Source organism: Pungitius pungitius, chromosome 1 (assembly GCF_949316345.1).
Source record: "Pungitius pungitius chromosome 1, fPunPun2.1, whole genome shotgun sequence".
NCBI classification, from domain to species: Eukaryota; Metazoa; Chordata; class Actinopteri; order Perciformes; family Gasterosteidae; genus Pungitius; species Pungitius pungitius.
This window is the reverse complement of record NC_084900.1, coordinates 11,085,815-11,109,434: the sequence shown is the minus strand read 5'-3', so window position 1 is coordinate 11,109,434 and position 23,620 is coordinate 11,085,815. Positions and strand designations below refer to the sequence as shown.

General features: G+C 44.7%; 1 protein-coding gene across 5 annotated transcripts; it reads right to left on the bottom strand.

Annotated features, from left to right (window-relative positions):
- Window positions 1–344: 344 nt before the first annotated feature.
- Window positions 345–22,616, bottom strand: tbc1d14 (TBC1 domain family, member 14). Of its 5 annotated transcripts, XM_062561677.1 has the most exons (15): window positions 21,968–22,571; window positions 19,586–20,000; window positions 19,235–19,477; window positions 15,618–15,741; window positions 9,322–9,446; window positions 8,137–8,219; window positions 7,834–7,951; window positions 6,901–7,007; window positions 5,151–5,231; window positions 4,928–5,016; window positions 4,657–4,728; window positions 3,120–3,248; window positions 2,859–2,968; window positions 2,497–2,755; window positions 345–2,395 (listed from the first exon to the last, which is right to left on the bottom strand). In XM_062561677.1, exons 1-15 carry the CDS (start codon window positions 22,014–22,016, stop codon window positions 2,339–2,341), a joined length of 2,061 nt encoding a protein of 686 aa, XP_062417661.1. In that variant the 5' UTR covers window positions 22,017–22,571; the 3' UTR covers window positions 345–2,338. The 5 variants fall into 5 exon arrangements, with proteins under 5 accessions (XP_062417661.1, XP_037335608.2, XP_037335609.2 ...); XM_037479711.2 differs by having other exon boundaries at window positions 19,235–20,000; window positions 21,968–22,616; XM_037479712.2 differs by lacking the exon at window positions 4,657–4,728 and having other exon boundaries at window positions 19,235–20,000; window positions 21,968–22,576.
- Window positions 22,617–23,620: the final 1,004 nt, after the last annotated feature.

Genomic DNA, 23,620 nt, shown 5'->3' with positions numbered 1-23,620 from the left:
ATATTGTTTTAATGTAAAATATCATAATTGATCTTGGAACAAGGCAGATATTTCTTTGGAACGTCACTTGTTGGATCCAAAATGTACCTTTCACAATAAAAGCTTTATATACATATACCCTGGGAATGTTTATCATACAAGCCCAAATAAACCTGTGGGGTAATCGGTAAAATGCTTGAATGAGTTACAAGACCCACTGCTCCTGGTTAAATAGATGTATATCTCTTTATTTTAATAAAACCACTGTTTATATACAGTTCAAGTGAGATTAAGTTGCATGTTAGCCCTCTACTGTCTCCAGGTTCCTCCATCACTCCTTAACAGAACAACAAGTCTCTTCAGGAAAAAAAAAAAAAAAGAATAACAGCAGATTACATTTTTATTCAAATTGGATTGAATGTGGTTTCTGGCAACTGCCGCAGTGTTTGTGTGGGTGTGTGTGTGTGCATGGGTGATGGAAAGTGGGTAGTGTTGGTGGAGCTGGAAGGGACAGTCTTTAATGATACAACTAACAATTAACTAACCTATTTTAATCTGAAAATGCCACTAAACACATGCACATAAAGCACAGACACCGCAACTGTTGCTGTGACTACTAAAGCACAATAAAAACTAAAATGAAAACCCTTTTCAAACCTGAGAGTGAAGACAAGTGATGATGCGAGGCACAGCTCAAAAGCTTACATATATGTGCAAAAAGCTTTATTGCAGTGTGTCACCACACTGGGTGGGTGGGGGACTTTGATGATGAGAAAGTGTGGCGCTAAGCTGATGTTTGCCCGTTTGCAGGCATGAACACAACAAGCTTCCTGTTAGTTTGGTTTTCCTACTCACAACATGTGTTGTAGTGCGTCCGTGGTCCAGGCATCAACGTTAGCAAAGGGTAGATCTGTCTGCACTTCTAAAAGTTCATCTCATGAGTCGGTCTGTGCAAATTCCCTTATGGGCTCAACAACAAGCGCATATAAGGGCCATTTTAAGTAAAAAGAAAACACTTAAGGGGAGAAGAGGTGCAGGGGGGGGGGGAAATCGAGAAAAACACAAATTCATTAATAAAGTTCATAAAGAAATTTATGAGCGAAACAGAAAAACGTTAACCAATGATCAAAAAGTATTGTGTACTGTCTAGGCTATGACGAATGGTGAAAAACAATGCTGGTAATAAAACCCCAACCAACAGTGATGAGAATACTGGCCCTGCCCACTGCTAGTTAGGAAGAAAAGACATTCACTAAGGCAGGGCCCTGACACGCTGCCACAGAGCTTGCCTCATGACGGCTACACCAAAAAGGCAGACTGACCGCTGACAGATGCACAATGACGGAAAAACGTGTGATCTAAAAACAAAAAAACTACTTTTTATCTGTGGAATGTTTTTCTCTGCCTCAAGTTGGAGGCAGAGAAGGTGTCCACAAAACGGGGCTAAAAAGGTGAAAGATCGTGTAGAAAAAAACTAAAAAGACAGTGCTAACAAGAGGTAACGGTCAGCCAGGCGCAGACCGAGCAGCCGATTGTCCAGTGCCCAGGCCCTCAGATCAGTGCGCCTGCAGTGCATATCGACTACCATCACATCCTCCAGTGTACGCGTTATTCACATCAAGTGTACGATGGACGGGACAAAGGCTAAGTAACAACGCTTCATTCGTCTCCTTTTGATAAATATTAAATAAATTCACTCGAAAGACATCCCCCTGCGCTTACTGCACGGCTAACATTAAAAGAGGTCTGTATGACAGCAGCATCCTTCACTCCAGTTTCATCGACATAAATGAACCGTGAAGTTGAATTCATGGAAAGGATAGGAAAAAAAAAGTCTGTAGCAACAAAACAAACACGCAAACGAAAAGCTCACAAGGACAAGATCTAACTGAAGGACTGACTAAAGTTTGGAGGGGAAAAAAAGCTGCAAGACACAGAATGAGACCGATACCGAGCTGAAGTTCCACTTCCCACCGCCATTCACACGTCAGACTGTGGAGCTGAAATTTCAAGACATCACTGTCACTTTCCCTGACCGGTACCGGTATCAATATCAGAGAGTCACTTAAAACAAAGGACAAGTGGGAGTGGAGCTAGAAAGATGGTCGGCTTCCAGTCTGAGACGAGTGGTGTCTCTTCCTGCTGAATGTGGGAGTGTGTGATACATTCTTCAGGAGGGATTGAGGGGGATAAATAAGGCCTCATCTTCCTTTCCCCTCCCCACTCTCATCCCCCTCTAGAGTCCTGGTTCTGGTGAAGAGGTTTTATCACAGAGGCTACAACCCGATAGGTCCAGCTGCGCTTCAAGGTTCTTTCTCTCCATCGAGGGCCCTCACACAGTCCAGTAACGTGTGAAGACTCAGCGCTTCAGCACCGGGCTGCCTCGCTCCGGATCTTTCTGTAACATCTGCAGGACCTGAGGAAATGGAAGGAGGTGCAGTTAGAGAAGAAAAAAAAAAAAGAAAAAAAAAAAAGTAACCTAGAACCCCGAAAATTGAAAAAGCTGCATTGTCCTACCTGCGGCCACTTCCTGTTGCGACTAGTCATGTGAACGGCGGCGATGTGCTGGAAGAGCTGCTCGGCGGGGATGAAGTCGGGCAGGCGAGTGAGGAACTGAGCCATGTGGATGAAGTCCATGGTGGTCAGGACGTCCTGGTAGAGACGCAGCAGCCCCAGCCCCGTGCGGAACAGGAACTCCTCGCTGTCTCTGCAGAAAACGTCCCACACCCGGCACGCCAGGTCCAACGGCAGCGACTTGCTGTACAGGGTAAAGATCCTGGAAGGGCGAGGGGAGAAGCGCGCTCAGCATCACACAGGGAAAAGGATGGGGGATGGAAACAAGAGGCCATGTGCAGAGGGTGTGGGGGCTCTAAACTCACCAGTCGATTAAATAAATGTCGGGCGTCAGGCTGTTTTTCTGGAAATGTGCAAAGAGCTTTGGTAGGTTTTCTTCAAAGAACACTTCAAATGCGGCAAAGTAAGTCAACATCTGCAGAGAGAGGGGAAGATGGACTTGGGAGTAAGGAACCAGGATTGTGTCCAATGGACGATTGCCAATGGCATGTGCAAAGTGTGTGTATAAGCATGCATCATATGTCAAGTTTCTATCCACATTTGGTGGTGTGTGTGTGTGTACTGACAAGGCTGTGGTCGACTCTGAAGAAGGCCATCTGACAGGGCTTATTGAGCAGGTTGGCAAAAGCTATAAAGGCGTCCGCTGTGTCAAGGTTCAGGATTAGGACTGCTGCGATGAACGACATCCCCTGCACCTAAACACACACACACACACACACACACAAACGCAGTTTGTACAAGTAAACATGAAGCAAAAAAAACACTGTGGTCTTGGAGGGGGTTTGCAAGAAAAAAAGGTGTTATTATTCAACATATACTTTGACTTTCCGTTCATTATGCAAGGGCAGAGGAAAAAAACAGCGGCAAGGTAACACCTGCTAGATGTTAAATTTGCACTGCGCCCTAAATTTGATCCCATTTAAACTAATCTACATTTAAAGCAGCTGAGCTTCAGGATGGATATTTAAGATGGAAACAGACAGGAAATGCTGATGCAAACTGATGCATAAAACAAAGTAGTAATAACTGCACACAGGCGAATGCATAGATTTGTGTGTGTGTGTGTGTGTGTGTGTGTGTAGCAGCAAAGGAGTTGGGGTCAGTGCAGGAAGTCACAGTCATTTGTACCAGAACACACACAGCGTGTTACTGGTGCGAGGAGCAGCGAGGCAGACCGCAGCATCTCTAAGAAACCGTGTGGCTTTGAAGAATGAGACATTCTGCAGACATGGCTTCATTATAAGAGCACAGCAGCTAATTGGACACGTTTCACAGTGGGTGGATAAAGATGTGAGAGGCTTTATGAGGAATGTGGAACTTCAGAAGAAGTGACTACTGTGAATTCAACACTGGCCTAATTTGATAAATTCCTGTGGATGAATCATGTGGTCTGTTAATATTGAGATTGTCCGTTTCTTCAATACTTAGGGTACTTATAACACAATACCTGAAAGTATAAGACGTTACTAAAATATGGGGGAAATTGTTGTGCAAAAATATTAGTCAAATATTTTTAAAAATATCCCAAAATAATTTGTAGACTTAGTAGTAATAAATAAATAAAAAACGTATTGTGAAAATACTGAGAAATAGACCAAATAACATTAGTAAAATATACCAAGTCAAATATATAATAGTCAAATATCAGGAAAAGACAATGCCACAAAATACTCACAATTAAATAAAATGGTTATATATAAATAATGTCTTGTGGAGTATGCAATAAATGTAATGTGACACCTAATCATTAAACGACAGCACCCAATCAGTGGAAACATGCAGCTCATACAGACCACATTCAAACGTTTGATATGTAATATAATAAATAATTATAGACAACGGTGGTGTTTTGTGAGAGATCCAAGGGTTTGCTGTGTTATTTGTAACTATCTGATTAAGTAGAAACTACACAATATCTCAGAGATAAACCACATGTAAAAAGTGCATGAAGACCTGTAATAGTTCATATTAACCTACTTTCCAGGTCAACGTGAAGCCAAGCGGCAGTAGAATACAATGTGAATTATTTGTTTTTTTTTAATCATAAGATGTGCTTCTGTATCACAGCAGGATATCATGCTATGTGTGGTGCATGCGACTTACGTAGCCAACGTCTGGCCGGTAACAAGTGTATGCTCCCAGAATGCTGTGCAGCACGTCATGATATGGCCCGCCCTGACAATTGACAAAGAAATAATGAAGACAATGGGACAAAATACACTCGCACACAACCTTTCCCAGAAGGTTTGGTTTCATAGTGACTTTGATACAACATTATGACACTAATGTCACTAGGCTTCCCTTGGTACATTGTATTGTTTAAAAAAAGGCAGAATGAGACATTTTCTCAATAGGCTGAGGCTTTTTCACTGACCTGCTGGAAGATGCACAGATGTGGGAAGGTTCTCGAGATGTCCAGTTTGATCAGCTCCAGACTCGACTCGCGATCTGACGAACCGGGACCTGGAAGGCAGCGCAAACCATTACTAAAAACAACAGGATAAATCTTAAGAACATGTATAGTTTAAACTTGAATTTGACATTTCCTTTAATGTTTCTGTCAGTCCAGACGGACTAAGGACCTCTTATGTCTTTACCTTCAGGTTCAGGCTCTACCGAATGTGTCGGCGTGCTCCTCCACTTCTCTTTCGCCCGGGACAGACAGATGCTGTACAGCTCTGCAGCATCATCAATATATAAGAGAAAGGGAGGAGGACAGTGCCATATAATCATTTTCAGGTTCACTATTTTTTAGTTACTACTACAACAAAAACCCATTATTGTTGTCAAACTGTGTCTGAATTAACCTTTGCTAAGCAACGTTTCTCAAGCCGTGTTTGTAAATCATTTTGTAAATAGTCTATAGTTCTTAAAGCGCAGTAAATTGTATTTCTCCAGTTTATTATAGTGATGAAATGTCAAAATGTAAGTAATAGCATTGTCAGCAGTAATAAAGCTACTTCCACGGGGGGGGGAATACCGTCACTGAGCTGCTACTTATGATAGCATGGACATCTTTGAAGGAGATTAGGCTTTGTGGGAGTGCGTGTGTGCAATGATAAATCATAGGACTGTTCTCCAGAGGCCGAGTAGTGCAAAGCAGAAAGGATCAGCTCCGCAGTCAGCGAGCGCTCTTCTGCAAATGGAGAGCTCTCGCACAACGGGTCAACCTCAACGTGTAGGTTAGGAAATGGGTCATGCACAATGTGAGTCTTCGTTAGGGCCTCGTATCTCGCTACCCTTAAGGGGTGTTCTGGGGCCCCTATCAAAGTCTAAACATATAATGGACTATGCCCACTGTATTGCACTTCTTAGTTGAACACCGTTGTCAAAACTGTCAACATAATTCAGGCACAAGGGCTTTACCACAGACCATTTCAAGCGTTCCTCTCTGATGTCGATGCTGAATACGGGGACCTACTCCTCCATTCTGAAGTGCGCAGGCTCAGTCGCCGCTCCGTGCTGCAGTGGTTTTATTCCCTTTGATCAAATTTCAAAGTAAAGGGACCTCTCTATCTTCAATCTTCTCAACACCGTGAATGGGAGACTACAAGGCAAAGAGCAGCTGGCAGAGCGGGGCGGTATACCGGTTCAAACTGTATATCGGTAGAAGATTTCCGCATGAATTTCTCACGTACCGTTCATACCGGTGTTACGCCATAACAACTGGCGACAGAATTTATTTTTACACGTCATCGAGGAGTGTGCGGCGGTCAGAGCAACTGATCGAAATTCAGTGTGGTGATTCTCTGAAGAATCAGCATTGGCATCTCTCCCTACCTGACTTCTACCGAAAAAGGCTAAGTTTCCTCTGATGAGACGCCACGCAAAACGAATGATGAGTCTCTTCGGCAACACATGCATCAGAGAGCAAACATTCTCTCTTAACGCAGACTGAGAACCAGACTCACCGACACACATCTCTGTGACCTCCTTCGCATCTCAACCAAACTTCTTCCCGATCTGCCAGCAATCCAGTTTGTCAATAAGATCAATTACTTAATAAATTCAATCGATTAAAAGTTAGTTAATGTGTTAACAATCCCAAAAATGTGTTTGTGTAATAAGCTTGAAATATCTACATCCCCTATTTGTCTTCTTTTCTGTCCCTTCATACAGAACAATGAAGAGGGATCAGCACCCTGAGAACCGATCTGAGGCTGAAACAGAGAATGACCTGCCAACCTCTGTAAAAAATGAAATGAAATGAAAAGGAAATGTTTGGACACTACAAACCGAAATAACCCAGTGTGTGTGTGTCACTGGAGGTTGTGGTTACATGTTGGTCTAAACAATCAGATAACAGTGCAGATGAGCGTGCACACACACACACACGCACGCACTAACCATGTGTGATGTTGAGGTCGTTGCCCACGGCCAGGCTCCACACTTTGCCTCTTACGCTGGGGGGGATGCCCTGCCACCAGAGGTCTCTCACCCGTCTAGATGTGCACCTACAAAGTCACATTTGAAAAGGTTTAGCACACTACAGGCTGCAGGATAGTGGAGCTTCATGGAGGAAACGCTGATTTATTGATCAGAACCCCAAGTGTCCTTCGGTTCCTCACTTATTCCATGTACTGTTGTTGGTAAAACAAGATCACACACATGTTGCAAAGACCTCCCTGACTAAAGGGAAACTTACATTTTGTAACCAACATAATTGTATGACAGAGGGCTTGAACACTGAAGGTAAAATCAAATCAACATGTCGTAATGACTATTATTATTACTGAATGTTTAAACTACAAGCCAGCCTTCAACTCCGCTTTGTACTTAGTTCCAAGTGACGAGCTTCAAGTTGTTTCCAAAAGACCCCTTTTCAACTTGGTCCAGTTACATTTAGGGAACGTTTGCCGCTGCAGCGTCACCCGATTTTGTCGCCGAAGTTGAAATATTTCAACCTGTACTTGCTCGTTTAATGCAACTTCGCCGGAAATTGTGTCACAAACTAGACGCAAGAAACGCGGCATTGCAGAGTCGCATCACTCCATTGTATCTGTGCATAGACTTTGTATATAACCCCACTCTAATCTACGCATGGTGTGAACGCACCATAACTCCGACAGTTGGCTCGAGACGAGGAGGAAGGAGAAGCTTTGCCGATTTTCGACAGACTGTCACTGCTGCGCCTTTTGAAATGCCTCCCCTCAGACATCTAATCATGCATCACTTCTTGCCCCTTTCCATATTGCTTTGTCCGCTACTCTCAATCCACAACAAGCCAAGGTCTATTCAGTTGATTCAGCATTCTGATCTCAAGCTCTCGTTTGTACTCACGTTGTACTCCAGTTGGGCAAAATCTCCAGGTTCCAGATCTGGGCAGCGGTGCCGATGCTCTCCTCCAGCTTACAGCGGTCCTCCAGCTGCTTCTTTCTCTTCTGAGCCTCCTTTAACTCTACACAAAAGGGTGTGGGGGGAGTTGGGTGGATACAAAATAGAGGGGACTTTAAGAGGTGGAAAGCTGGTTGAAGAGCGACCTTGTCCGTCAAGGTCAGTTGTCAGTCAGTCGAGGTCAGTTGTCAGTCATAGTGTTCCAAGCTTCAACACAGGAACCCTGACGACTTTGTCACGTGAGCTCACCTCTCTTCTTGGCCTGGGCCACCATCTCCTCATACTGCTGTCGGTGCTTCTGCGCCTCCTCGGCTGGCTTGGCGGGAAGATTACTGGAATGCACATACATAGGAAATAGAAATAGATGATGAATAAAAGCAGATTGTAGATATTTGACGGGACAACATCTACAACTTTTTTCAATAATATTGATATTATAATATGGACAGTAGGTGTTGAAATGTTTGGACACAAGTCAGAAACAATCCCACATAGCTACCACTGGAATCTAAGTAGTGGAATTATTAGTTATCTGCAACTAAGAAGGCTTTTTTTTAGCTTAATTGCTATAAACTGGAACTGTAGATTTTCTTATGCATTTTCATTCTCTAAATTTGTGTTGAACCATTTTAGTATTTGCGCTGTTCTGCAAATATCACCAACCTGCACATCTTGCATTTGGCACTTTAATCCCTTTTGTCAGTAGAGGTTTGTGGGATTTAAGGAGGTGGTCTGCTACAGCATGCTAAATCTCAGCATGGAATGCTTATGTCATAACTGCACTATAATATAATACTCATAATCTTTTCTAAATACAAATAGATGGAACTACACTATTTTTACTGACCCCAAAGCATTGACTACAATATGCAGTATGTGTGCCTTTCTGGATGACTTTCACCAGCAGGGGGTGACAGTAAAGAAAAGAGGTGGGAGGTTGCATGCAGAGTTTTGCCAGTCATGGTGTGACAAAATAAACGGCTTTGTGTACACACAGGAAATCAGGCTACATTACACTCTTGTTGTCATTCGCCATGTTGCCCAAACGGAAGTGCTGAGCTTGTGGCCGAGCAGAACCACAGAGTCCAAGTGAAGGTTTCTGTATGGTAACAAAATATGACATGCTAAAAAGAAAGGGTAATTGAGCCATGCGGAGGGAGGTCTATTAAACTTTCAGCAGCACCTCTCCTTTACCGCCCGTGATACAAGCAGAGACAATGGAACAATACCGAAGGAGTCTAATGACAGCGGAAGGAAGGCTAATGAAGATGGAATAAGGGGCAGAAAAAAAAAGGTAGAAAGGCAACAGACTGGGTTTATTGTCCAATAAGCATACTCCACTGGCAGAGAGAGACGAAAGAAGAATGTGGGATAATCTGGCATTCCACCGATTCAAGGGTGCGCGTTTCTGTGTGTTTGCATGTGTTTACATACGCAGGTCGGTCTTCCAGTATGAGTGCTGTGGTGGAGAGTGGCTCAAAGTCCAGGTTTTTCCTTATACCATGCCTGGGAGACGTCAGGTTGCCAGGTCCAGCTCTGCCACTCTTTGTTTCATATTCCTGACGGGGGAAGACATACATTTAGCAGAGTTTTAACTAAAACTGTGCATCTTCCCTCTAGCTTATTAGGAAGTTACAGCAATGGGCCAAGTGCAATATGAGCACACACCCCATTGTGTCCAAAAAGGTCTCCAGTGTACGTTGAGGTGGTTAATATTGAAGGCCAATCAGCTTAACACTATGCCTGCACACATGCGTTCACATTGATGAGCACAGGCCACAATACAAACACAAAAACCCATTCCTACAGGAGTGTGTGCATGACTGTTTGTGTTATGAATCGGCCTTTGTGTTACTGTCTGTTGCACCAGAGCCTTGGAGACAAATAAAAAGGTGAATCTATTCATAAAAGGTTCAGCCACATAAAAGACAAAACGTCAGTCTCTACAAGAGTGATAGAAATGCCGTGAAAAAGTAGAAAAAGCTATGACAAGTCTACAGCCATGCTAGTAGCTCTGAGGCTTTCAGTGAAGTGCTAATGCGCTAACACACTCACAATGAGAGCAGATCATGTTTACTAGGTTCAGTATCTTAGTTTTAAGGAATAGACCAGGACATGCAATTATTGTGTGTGCTGTTGAGACGTGCTCAAGAAGAAGAGTTAAACTCTCACATCTCTTCAATGTGAAGGGGAAAAATAGCATAGCTTAGCAGAAAAGCTGGAAGCAAAAGGAAAACTGCTATGCAGTAATGCATCACTAGATAGGATGTGAGTGGAGCTGATCTAAAAACACAGGCGTCGCAAATAGTGAAGTGACTGCTAATGCATTTCAAGCATGTCATGGTGAGACCCCAAATAAGACGCTTAGCTAATACAATAAGAGAGGAGCAGTATCCTGTAAAGGCCATGTTACAGTACATTCTTCTGCCCCCCAGCAACCAGTCCTACGGGGGACTCGCACAGCTCCCCCTGGAGATTTAGCAGCAAACGGATAAATCCGACAAAATGAATGCATGATTACATAAAAATAAACCAATACAGCCACTGGGATACGTGGCTTCAAACTAGCATACTGATGCACACAGATAGGGAAGCTCAGCTCATAGTTTACTTTGAATAAACAAATGTGTGAAGCCTGTGACAGAAGCTCGGAGTCCTTCCCCAAAGGGCGACATGAATAAAACTAGTGTTATCTATTGCTAAACAATGTTCAGAAACCCCTCCCATGCATTCACTTCGAGGATGAAACGTTACCGTCTTTGTGTGTGATGGCTTTAAGCTTCTGGATTCGCCATTGGATCCCATGACAACCTGCCGCCAAGGCAACAGGCTTTGTCATGCTGGCTCTCAGTTCTCTAATTTCCTGGTCGTGGTGGAGGGGCTTTCGGGTGATAGGCTTTCATGCTGGCTACTTTAAAAATATGCACACTAGGAAGTTGTTTTCTGGTACAGATCTGCCTGCACATAGCCTCACACCATGTGGCATTACAGAGTCTTACACTTGCATACTTAAGTACACCTTAAGTAAGTCATGATATGCAAGTGTATGCCCCAAAAAACAAGGAGTAACAAGGACTAGAAAGAACCCGACTGTTACAAGTGCTGGTAAAGCGCCTCCTAGATAGCCTTGTCACCAGAGACGCCCGCCCGTAGGGGAAACACTGCACCGATTCAGGAGGCGATACAGTAATGAATGCATGACTTAACAAATAGTCATATTTGGGTTGGCACACTAAGAGCTGAATTGCTGTCACCACAGGGAAGCCAAGGGGTCTGTTAAGGATCTGGCAGCTTTGTAGAGACAAAGTGAGGAAAACAATATTCAGACAAACAGACGGAACCAGGAGCCCTGGCAACAAACGCTGGGATACAATCCAAGTGCTTTTTAATCCTTCATCGAAGCATGCTTTACTGGAGAGTGGAAAGAAATCTGCTGACTCAGCTGTCATCTGAGCCCTGAGGCTCTTTAACGGCATCGGGTAGAACAGCAGGATGTAATCCATCGACACGGTTCCCCCCCCCCCCATAGCGTTGTTGCGCGTGCTTTTGTTGTACTAAGTTTGTGGACATTACATCGAGTAACGTGCAATAAAGACCCGTCGTCCCCAGTGCAGGAATCGAGTCCACATAAGACGTTCGTCTTTCTAGAGACATCCCTGACTCGTTATCAATCCGCTCCCCACAGCGAAGCACGGACCCCCCCGGTGAGCTGAGGAGCCTTTTATCTGACACCCTAGCCGCCGTCGTCGCCCACCCTCCCCCCCTCCCTCTCACGCGCCGCCCGCCGATGCCCTCTGACGCCGGTGCACAAGCAGAAAGACGTGCAGGTTCCCCGACGCGGTCCGCCTGTCCTCGCTGCGCGAAATGCTCGCTCACTCACCATGAACGCTGCTGTTCTTACAGCCGGCCTGTCCTCCGGTGAGGGTTCCTTTTTTTACAAAACCTCAGCCCAGCGTCATTGCTGCTCCTGAGAGGAGGAGAGGGGTAGGGGGAGCGGGGGAGGGGAGGGGGGGGAGCTCACTCCTGGCAACGAGACATCCAGGAGCGAGAAGATGACGGGGAGGAGATCAAAAAGGAGGGAAGAGGGATAGTGAAGCTGCAATGGGAGGGACACACAGCCCTCATTGGAGACGATGCAGCAGCATGATGATGATACACCTCCAGTGAGCGGCTCTGCATCGAGTCTGTTGCAAATGCGTGTGTGTCTGCAAGTCACACACGCATTTGTTATTTGTCACCATCGCTGCACCGAGAGCGCTCTGCCGCGTCCTGGCAGCCGCTCTAATCAATCTCAGAGTAACAGATCGGGTTTCAGGCGCTCATCCTTCAAGATGCTGATACAGAGTTACAAGGGTTGGTCTCTGGGAGGATTTCTCCTTGTATTATTGGATGATTATCAGTGTAATGGTTGCCTCTCAGCCTTGTACATGTTTTAATTGACTCAGAAGTATTTAGAACTTGTTTTTGTCATTGTCAACCTTGGTTAAGTATAGCATCCATACAGGGTTTGAACGGTTCATCCCGGTTGGATCCCCCCCCTCCTATGTCATAGTTTCCTTGGGTCAATGTGCCAATGATTATATCCTGAAGAGCAGCAGGCAGCCTCTGTAGAGCGGAGTTCTTCAAATACCAATAGTGAATAAAATATGTCTGCAAGACAGCGAAACATACCATGTACTAGCTTATTTACGCAACAAAGGATCTGTTAGTGCACATGATCAACTGTCAGCAGCGATTAGAAAGAAAGAAGTTAGACGGCACATTCATCACCTCTAGTTCCATAAAGCAGAATCACTACGTCAGGAATCCATGACTGAACTCTCATCTCATCTCTGAACGTTGCTCATGCCGTGGCAATCGGACAGGCACTAGCAAAAAGTTTAGCGTAAGTCGGAACTAGCAAAATGTTGGCCGCTCGACAGATTTCCCAGTGTAAAATTTTGCCAAAGTAAAAAATAAGGTTTCATGGCATTTATGGAGTTCATTTGTGATTTTTAATCCTACTTGAAGGACTAATAATACTTGTATCGACTTACACATCAGAGTGGACTAAAAGTGGTGTTCCCCAAGGTTCAATTCTGGGAACTCCTGTTTAACATCTACATGCTTCCAGGGGTTTAGATTATGGAAAGTGTTAAACAGAATCGTAAAAGCATGCCTAGATTTCTGAAACTCCCCTCCAATGCATGCCCTGGGGACAAGGCGGCGGGGCATTACATAGTGTGGCCAGTAAGTGCAGGAAGAAGTAAATCCGACAAGGCTTGTGGTTTGCGGAGGTATGAAGAGTAGGGCAGCGGTCTCAGTCAATCCCCGAGCTGAATGGTTGGACAAGCGTACAGAGACAAAATGGCAGAAATACTCACTGGACCTTGAAAATAGAGTCTCTGTGGGATTGGGTCAGACAGCTGAACTGGGAAACACCAGGCTGTCGAGTTTGATCACCTCGAGGTTCCATTCAATTGAATATTTTTATTTATGACTCACACTGGGGCAGCACTGGGTTATGTTGTAGAACAAACATTGAGTTGATGTAAATTGAACCAGCTATTGGGCTGTTATTTTGATGATGGACCTCCGAGAGCGGCCTGTCTCAAGAGGTTGATACAGACACAAAATCCTCACAAGAGAAACAAAGTATGCCATCCTAATAATGCAGGCAACACACAAATCTACATACATGACGATATCACCAGGGGACTTGCATACACAGGTTAGATAAATGCAACAAAATATTCAAAAACTGGATTTCAGTCAGAAGGCTACAGCTAATTCATAATGCTGATGAAGTGGATCACGTCCCTCCAGTTCTGAGGTCTTTCCACTGGCTTCCTGTCAAACAAATAATTTACTTTAAAATCCTGCTGTTGATTTATAAATCACTGAAGGGTTACGTGGGACCCAGTTACCTTACAAACCATTCCGACCCCTCAGGTCGTCTGGCCTTCCGGTTTCAATCTGAAACCGGAATAAAAGGAAACCTTTTGGGAACCTTAAACCGTCGTTCTTTATTTCTGTAATTTACTACAGATTGTTTTATAAACTGCACGGAAACCATTTTTTGTATTTGACGTATTGTTTTAATGTCTGCTTACAAAGTTTCAATAAAAGTTCATAATTGTTTTTAAATGAAATGTTCGTTTGCTTTATGTGTTTTGATGCGTTAATGGTTTTATGTGAAGCACATTTAATTGCCTTGTTGTTGAAATCTGCTATACAAATGAACTTGCCTCGCCTTCACACTTGGAGGACGTATCGCTGAGCAATCCGTGGCGTACTTTGTCAAATTTGGTGCATTTTGGACACGTGACACGTTCAGTAGAAGTGAGGCTTCGGGAAGGTCTTCAGCAGCGAGCCTATAAAAAGGTTGCCGCTCATTGCCCGCAGTTTATTTCTGTTGCTGCATATACCAATGGCAAACCAGTAGGGATTCAATGATCAAAAGTATTTCTTTTTATAAATCTCCAAGCTTCGTGGTTTGAAGAGCCTTGAAGCGGTTCTAGAGGCTCAGGGTGAACCAGCACCTCATCAAGAGATGTTGGTTTTCCTTTTCATGTTTCACCCATCGGGACATGAAAAATGAACTCTGATACAAATATGACTTTTGCAACAGAATTGATGCAGACTATTATTTGAATTGATAAGATTTAAATTACAATGGTCATCTTCAGACCTTACTTATCTGTGTGCATGCTAGTTTGAAGCTACAGAACAATTGCTCTCTTTAGCTGTGACCAGCTAAAGGTTATTTCAACTAGCTGTGTCTCATAGCAGCTGAACAATAACCAAGGTCAAATAAGGCGACCCTTGGCGCATACATAGCAGGCAATTTAAAGCCAGTGTGTAAACTGGAGGAACATTAACTGGCATTCAACCAGCCTTCAAAGAGCCCAGGTAAATAGATCCACAATAACAGGCTTCCACAGGATGTAATTACAAGCTGCCATCATGTTCTTTTACAACTGCTATGGAGTAAGGGGAATAGTGCCGTAAAGCAAGTGTTTTACAGACCAAATATTATTGCAAAATTTTTAAAGGACCTGTATTTAAAATAAATTTAAAAAAGAATTAGAAAGTGTTTGTACCACAGTAAGTAGTGAGCTGCCTAGAGGAGGCAGCTCTTTGCCATCAGTCAGGACAGCCATGGTCTTGGAATAAGCAGATACCCAAACCAATTATCGGTGAGAAGCAACCAGCAACGCTATTGTTGGTTCATGCAATTAATATCTACTCGAGCATACTACACAAAACGCCGCACAGCAGAGATTCAGCTGTTGCCCTGTGAACAACAAGCCCAAAGGAGTGAGGTTTGGCTGATTTTTTTAGATGTCGGTGAACTGTTTTTGTGCGATATTCAGGATACTCGAACCACAAGAGCTTTAAAATAAAAACGGACGAGCCCCAATCTGAAAATGTGTGGAAGAAATGGCCTCAGTGCAATACACTAAGGTGAATTTCATAGACTGCGGCGATTGCACTCCAGATCAATGAATTTGAAATTGCCTGTCGCAGCGCAAATTCAAACAAAAACATTTCAACAAAATTCGTTATAAAACTCATAGACTAAAGGAAAGAGGAGGGACTCCTGGTGCGATCAGAGCTCTCAGGCTGTGTAGAACACACTTTTACCAAATCATGACTCAAAACGACACCAGAATGAATTTGTTGGTTGGTAGGAAACAGCCACCACGTACACATTGTCGGTCTTTGTTCCCTGATGTGATAGACTCTACCTTCTGTATTCTCTTCGGGTCCTTAATGGGGCCTTCTCTCGGAGGGATTTTTCCAAACAGCTTCCAGCCGGGATCCCTCTGCTCCGCTGGATGACTGTCCCTCACCCTCCTGGCAAAGAGGCTCCTGAGAGACCAATGGAACAAATTCAGTCATCGTAGCACTAGAGCAAAATGTAGAACGCGGAGCTGTGATTGCAGTCTTCACTGGGTCCCTGTGTGGGCCCCCGCAGAGCTGTGTGAAGAGTGTGTGTGCGTGTGTGTGTTTATGTGCGTCACTACAGAGATCAGCTCACATCAGCCTGAGGATATAAGAGCATCTTTGCCCCCTATGAGACCTCACATGAGCTGGAAGGGTCCGGGGACTAATAGCACTAAGCAGTAAACCCATGACAGGGGCGATAACGAACCAATATTGCTGCTTTCAATGAGGAATGTCATCTGTCTAAAAGCAGAGAAAGGCCTTCCTCCAAAAACTGGCAAGATAAAGAATACATACATGAATCCTGATGCATATTGAAATCTGCAAAATTGCCCCTAGGAAGTTTCACCAAGTAATTGTAAAAGGTGCCGCGGTTGTTCATTGATAAACCAGGAAACTCTGCAGTAGTCAATCCAGCCGCTCACACAGAGCGGTTAAGGGAACAGGTCAGTTATTTATACTATTTGCTGTGATCAGTCACCCCACCACTCCTGGTCAAATAAAAAGGAACAAGGCAGCAGAAGCAAAGGGAGGATAGAAAGATACAAAATATGATCCAAGAGTTTGACCAACAAACAGTAAATTGACAGGAAAGAACACCCTTGTGAATCAAAGTCTGCTTACAAGCCTCTTCTTCTCCACAATTTTCATCAGTGTGGCTAAACGCATTTGTGATCCGGATCTTGAAGTCCATTGAACACGGTCGAAAGGTCTAGAAAAAGACTGTTTAAGAGCGTAAAAGTTAGACTCCTAAAACAATGCTGCATAGCTCAAAGAGCGGAGGCCACAGAGTGAAACCTCACTTAAGGTCCTAACGTTTAACACGGCTCCGGTCGAGCTGCTTGTTTGTGCGTTCCATCCTGGCTGTGACTTTGCACCGCTCAGGTTCGAGTCTCCAGGGAATCTGGAAGGATTTTACGACCTTTGCGTTGAGTCCTCAGTGTGTGCAAACAAGGGACATCTGGCATGGAAATACCAAACAAGCTAGCACAAGAGGCTGAGGGATTGTACATTGAGTTTTTCCCCCATTAGAAAGGGACACCAGGTGGGCTACTTGAAGCTGGATTAATACCACAGTGATTATTAATAAAGTTCTGATCAGAGCTACAAAACTCATGAATGAACGGCTTCAGGCCACACTGGTTAAGGAACGTTGAGCAAACATTGCGTGCCCTCTGCTGGGGTCCTACCTCTCAATGTACAGGAGAAGTGATGCATGTGACACAGAAACATGGCAAAAACGCTGAATTTAAATCACTTTCCTCCCTCCCTAAAAAGCATAACCAGGAACCTGGAGGTGGAGCGCTCAAAAAAAAGTTAAGAGTTGATAAGAGAGCGGGAACTGAAGCAAATCAGGCCCAAGCCTTCCATAGCTTTAGTTACTGAAAGGAGACTCTGCTGCCAGGTTGGAAAAGAGTGAGATTGTGGAGGAACAGGCAACGAGAGGCCTGGCTGGGTGAGAGGGGAGGGGACGGAGTCTGAAGGGCACCGAGGGAAATGAGTAACTTCGATAACTGGGAGGCGCGGCCCGCTAAAGCGCGACAGCTTAAAGGCTTCATCTCAGATCCACTACGCTGACCAAAGGATCAATCCTGGCTTTGGGTCAGAAATTATTACCTGAGGACTTTTCTTAGTGTTGAAACAATCAACGGACAGAAAATCTGATTTTACAATTAACATGTAACAACCAAACTCTGTCATGCTATGGCTTCAGGCTGCAGGTAATTTGGATGTGTTGAAACCTGAAATGAAACCTCGAACGATGTTCAATTACACACAAAACAACCATGTGATCACAGTAGGTGTCAGGATACAGAAGGTTTTACCAGCAGATTGGTCCAAAAATAAAAATACCGGTTTGACAAGGCGCTGTAAAAATTCTGATTCAAGGATAAATCCAGGCCTCAATGGAAAGTGGAATGTGACGAAGCAGTGAGAGGAAAAGAACAGCCTCCTGGCTGATGAATGGCCCCATGTGATCACGGCCACTGAGCCTGAAACCAACCACTTCAAGGAGCTCCGGACCAGCTGCTGAACTCCAAGGTGGTGCCAGACCTGCTCCGTCAGCGCCCTCTGTTAATACCACAGCCTCCACAGAGAGCTCAGCTGCTCAAAATCAATCATGATTATAGAAATTGTATTACTCTTTATTTATAAAACTTTTTGATCAAAGTCTCTTGCGCTTAAACTTATATGCTGCTGCAAATCCTGTGAACTTCCTTGCTGCAGGACTAGTGAAAGGATTATCTTATTTCTTAGTCTCAAAGGCTAAATACAAACTGCTAATCATTTTCAATAGGTTGACCTGTGACCCCATTACTCTGCTCTGCTGTCCAATATCCTTATGATTATTAACCAACCTTAGGCAATCAACCAATTAATAAAAGGGTGCGGATTTCTTGCTTATTTTAGAACTACTATAAACTACTATTATAAAATAATAACAAAACCATACAGATAACCAAAGAAACACAGTAAGCTGGAGAGCAGCTAATCGGCCCAGGGGCATAAAGTGGGGGTGTCCGAGGGCTCCTTAAAAAGCGCCAACCTTCAGACCTAACTGTGCCTCATCGTGGGTGTGTGTCCACAGACGGTCGCGTTGGCGGAAGCAGCCTAAAGCTCCTGTGGGGCAACTCTGCTGCAGCACCACGTGGGTGAGTGTGTGTGTGTGTGTGTGTGTGTAAGAGGAAGCAGCGCTTCAGTGTCCTCTTTGAGCAGACAGAGCAGCAGCAGGGTGATGCAGCCTTCCTGTCAGCCAATCAGCAACCACGATGCAAACTCTCTGCAGCAGGGAGTCCACCAGGTTTGCCCGCTGCGTTCCTGTCAGCTTGTTGTCACATTGTAAGTGAGCTGCAGTACGCAGGAGTGCTGGGCGAGGTTTGTAAAGTAGCTTTCAGCAACGTCGTCTTCAGTGAGGTGTCAACAAGCCCTCGGGGCAAAGAGTGTGTGATGGCAGCGAGCACAGACCGAGGCTGGGGCTGCATACAACGCTGAACGCTTGGACATCCAAAAAATTGCATATAGATGCAAATACATTAACAATTGTTTGATTTTCCCTAACTTCAAAAATTGTTCCTCTCTTTCTGAATAAAGACTAATTCATGAGTAAACTCCATCCAATTACTTTAAATACATAACTTGGTACATTATGTTAAATAAGGGGGAGTTAAGTGCTTGTTTGCAAAAGCAGCTGCATCAAACAATACAGAAACAATATTTATGACTCAATGAAGTCATTGATCTCAAATAATTTTTGATCACAAAAGCAAACTTGACATCCCTTCCTTGTTTGAGGCCCAATTGGACCACCCGATTCAATGATTGGAGCCCAGTTAAAAATAAGGACTGATGAGTTATCAAGAGTTAGGAAGCTGTGCGATTGACTTACGCTGAACAAATAAAATGTCCTTCAACGTACCTGTTGAACAAGCTTGCTAGAGGGCCCATCTTCTTCTGCCTGCCATCCTCTTCCGGTTGCATGACAACGGACCGCGGATGTGCTCCTGCTGGGCTCCATAGGTCTCTCTCCGATGACAGCGTCACGTCGGAGAAATTACTGTCATCGGTCTCCATGGTAACAATGGCGCTAGAGTCGGAGGTGACGGTGAGATCCAGGATGTCTTCGTTGGAGACCGAGAGCTCGGTGCTCATGCTCGACACGCTGCACACAGAGATGTCATCACTTCGGTTCAGACCTCCGCCCCCGAGACCCATCCCTGTGGTTGCGGATAGTCGGAGGGCGGGGTTAAAGAAGCGGACGGAGTCGTACCCGCTGCGGGGGAAGGTGGAGGATTTCCGGATGGCGTTGCCATCAGAGGGATCATCATCTAAAGTCAAAGTGGCTGGGGAGTAGGAGCTGGAGTCCGGTAGGAGGCCTCCGTCACCTGGCCGATGGTGGCCGTGAAGGATGTTCTCTGGAGGGTTGATCTCCAGAGTTGGGATACCAGAGTCCTGGGAGGTCAAGCTGTGGCTGTCCTGGCTCAGGTCCGCTTGGCTCTTCTGGGGGCTGCAGTAGGAGATGGGGGGGGTGGAGGAGCAGGACGGCACGTAACTGGGCAGGACGGACTCCCTGTGCAGGGTTGTGATGGGTTTGTGGCAGTGATGGTTGGTGCCTTCGTGGAGGTCAGAAGCAGTCAGCTCCGTCACTACCCAGCCGTTCTCCACTATGACCTCTGCAGACACACCTTCAAACAGAATAAGAGATTAATGTAGTTTGATTTTTATACAGTTTCTTCTGAAGTAGTTCATATACTACAGTAAAAGTTCTATACATGTGAAGGGAACTTTTACCTGGCTATGAAACAGGCTTAATGTAATGCTTAAGCTTCTATCTGGTGAACATAAAGACCATCAGTTAGGATATTGGTATAGCGATATAATAATCTAAATGACTGAACACTACAGCTTTCAAGCTGTGTTTTCAGGGGGGAAACTGCATTACCAAGGCAAGAATAGGACATGCTCTATATAAGGCTATAGGGAAAACCCTATAGAGACAGTCCTGGGATTTTCCACTCTGAGACACTGTAGAGCTGCTCTGGATGGAGATGTAAACGGCTAAAAACCAACAACTTTATTATTATATTATATTTATATTACAATACCATGTTCTATTTCAACCAAAATATTCCCTAAAATGTGGTAAATTGAACTAATCTGCTGAAAGGAGCTACGCATTACTCTTATTGTTACTGTGGCTCACACAAAACACTATGCTGTACGTTACCACTCTACAATTAGATCAGCAATGACTGAGAGAACACAAAAGAACGGCTTAATTCATTGTTTTTATATCATTGCCAGAAAAACAACCAATCATCAATGTCAGCTCTGCGAAATACAATATTACGCATCAGAGGATCTGGGTGTGGAGGCCTTTAGAGGTGAAAACTAATCTCACAGGCTGTAACTGGAGTCGGTACTGTAACGTGAACACCAGTTGGGAAGCTAAGCTAAAGCTAGTGTGTCGGTCAGTGCCCCGTGAACAAAAAGACACCCGTCCCTGCTCCTGGTTCACTGCAGTTGATGCAGATGTATCTGGGAGGCGACTCCACGGGAAATTCTGTCCGCGCTCGCCGACACTACGGCTCCCGAAGTCAAATACGCCCCGGGTGGAATGAATAGGTTACTAAAATCGGTAAGTAAATGACTTGAAGTCAACCCGGTCTGTAACAGTTCACCCAGATTGGTTGACACACAGCTCATACTTACCCAACCTCTAAACCCTGACCTGCAAGTAGTCACGCAAGTGTGGCAGACTTTGTCCCAAAACAAAGCAACAGGTTGTTCCTGTGCCACTGTGGAAATAAAAAAATCACACTCTGTGGAAACTCAGTTATTATCCCCACACGCAGCTGAAAACCTGCTTGAAATATTTAAAAATAAAAAGGCAACGCCGCGCGTAGGATTTAATGACACATTAAACCGCTTTAGTGGTGCACAGTGCGGCCACACCGATTCAGACGTGCACGCTCTTGTTGTCACCCGAATAGGAACACACACACACACGAAAGTCTTGTTCTGCGAGTCTTGATTTTATAATTACTAGCATCACTTTTATACATGACTTCACACATGTGGCCAAACGGCTGTTTGTTTTCTTAAAAGAAAAGTGGTCCTCCGGTTGGGTTGAGAGGCAATCCAAATTTTTTAAAAGGGCACTCGGGGGCCATAGAATGGAATGCATGGTGTGATGCTTATAATACGGGGCACATGACAAATGGCCTGGGATGGCCAGTCTGGAAGACTCTTTACCAACTCAGCTGTATATGGTTTGAAAAAAAATCAACAAAAAATCCTTTACGGCATTGCTTATGTTTCTGACGGTCTTTTAAAAAGTCATCTGTACGTGCAGATATTCACCGTCATTGAATGCATTCTTCAAGACTGGCTCCAAACAATCACTTAAAAGTAAAGAAAGTTATTCGTAATCGGAACTGGCCGTTTGCATCTCGCATGTATGATTTAAAATACTTGCTTCAAGTCATGTCGTTTCATTTATTTCAAAGAATTTATAAACGCGGTTTGGCGTGAGCTGTGACGTCAGCGAGGGGGGGGGGGTGGTTGTCGGCGCAGTGGTCCGTGCGGTAATACACCTGTTAACGGGGGAAACTGCATAGCAAGTGTGGTAAGGCGCATCGACGTGACCTACCCCCGCGGCCGTCTCTCCGCTCCTGGGCACCGCGGGCCGTGTTCGCCATGTCGCCGCCGGCCGGCCGGCCGGTGGGTCGGTGGGTCGGTCGATGCTACAGGTGGGCTGCAGGTCTCCTCCGGACGCAGCGGTCCATGATGATGATGATGATGCTTTGACACCCGCCCCTCACCTCCCTGCCTCCTCAGCGCAGTTCGGGGGGACAAAAGCCGCACCGGCGTGAGCTCGTTCGTCGGGACGAACACGTGCAGTGAACTCAGGTGAAGGAGCGGGGCCGCATCCACCGGGACTCCCCTCGGGCGCACTTGCCGCTGACGCCGACTCGACTCGGTTGTCGCAGCGCTTCCTCGAGTGCGTTTAAAGGAAGTCCAAAATGCCGGAGACGTGTTCTTGCTGCACCGCGGGAGACGCAACGCTGCTTCGGCGTTACTGACAAGCGCTTTTGTAAAGTTTACCCAGTATCGATAACATTTCATACCTGTTTAGACGCTTCCGCCGCCATTTTAAAAATCAAACTTGCGCCGTGAGTGTGGTGTAATGGAGTGATGAATGCTCCCCATCGATCATATACCTGCGTGCGGCTGCAGGCATTAATAATCGACCCCGCAACCTGTGTAACGAGTCCTATGATGAGGACGGTTTTGGGAGCAGGACCAACTACACGGAACTCAAATCTTACCCGAGATTGTAAATGCGTCAACTGTCGTGAAGGTTAAAATATATATATTTTTTTATTTGAATGAAATAGCGTTGCAGGCTCCAAAATGGTGAGCCTGAATATTATTTATAATATAGAAACTAAGAAATGTCCTCAATGAAGTTAAGTTTGTACTGATCACTCACACACTCACACTCAAAAATAAAATAAAATGCACACCAACTTAAATACTAGGCATCACTTAGTTCTAATCATTTGTGCCGGATCACAGAAATTGTATTGAATTTAAATTAAGTAAGTCTGCAGTATATATCAAGACGCCATAATCCTATATAGACTATTAAAAACATTGCCTTTAAATATCAGGTGAAACCTGATAAATGGTTATGAGATTTCAGTACGGTTTTCAGTTTGGGTGGATGCAGAGAGTTCACCAAACAAACGCCCCTATTGTTGGTGGTCACAACATGTCTAGAATGTGGCTTTCCAAGAAAACAGCTCTTTTACTACAACGCTAAGCACCAGTAGAATCGAACTAAAGGCTGATATCTGAAATGTAGAACAAGCAGGTGGTTCCTCCTCCGGCGTCGTCACCCTGCCCTCTAGTGTCACCACGAGGTCACGGATTTGACGTGTAGAGCTTGCGGTCTGAGAAGATTAACACGCTGTGCAAAAAGCTAAGAGAAACACAGGCAGATTGAGGTTTGGATTATTCCTTTATTAGATGTTAAGAAAACTCCACAATGAAACAAAATAACTTCCTCAGGACGTACATGAAATCAGAACAACGCCGCTACTCGGGACAGATGGGATAGGTGGGGACACGGAGGAAGAGGAGGTGAAAAGACAAGAGGAAATCAGGGTGTCAATGCAGGGCATATTCTTCACTACACGGCGCAATGGAAACTCAAAAAGCGCATACCTTCACTGAATGCATTTTCTCCGCATACATGTTTTTTTTTTGTTGTTTCTTTTTAACGCAGCTTATCAAAATG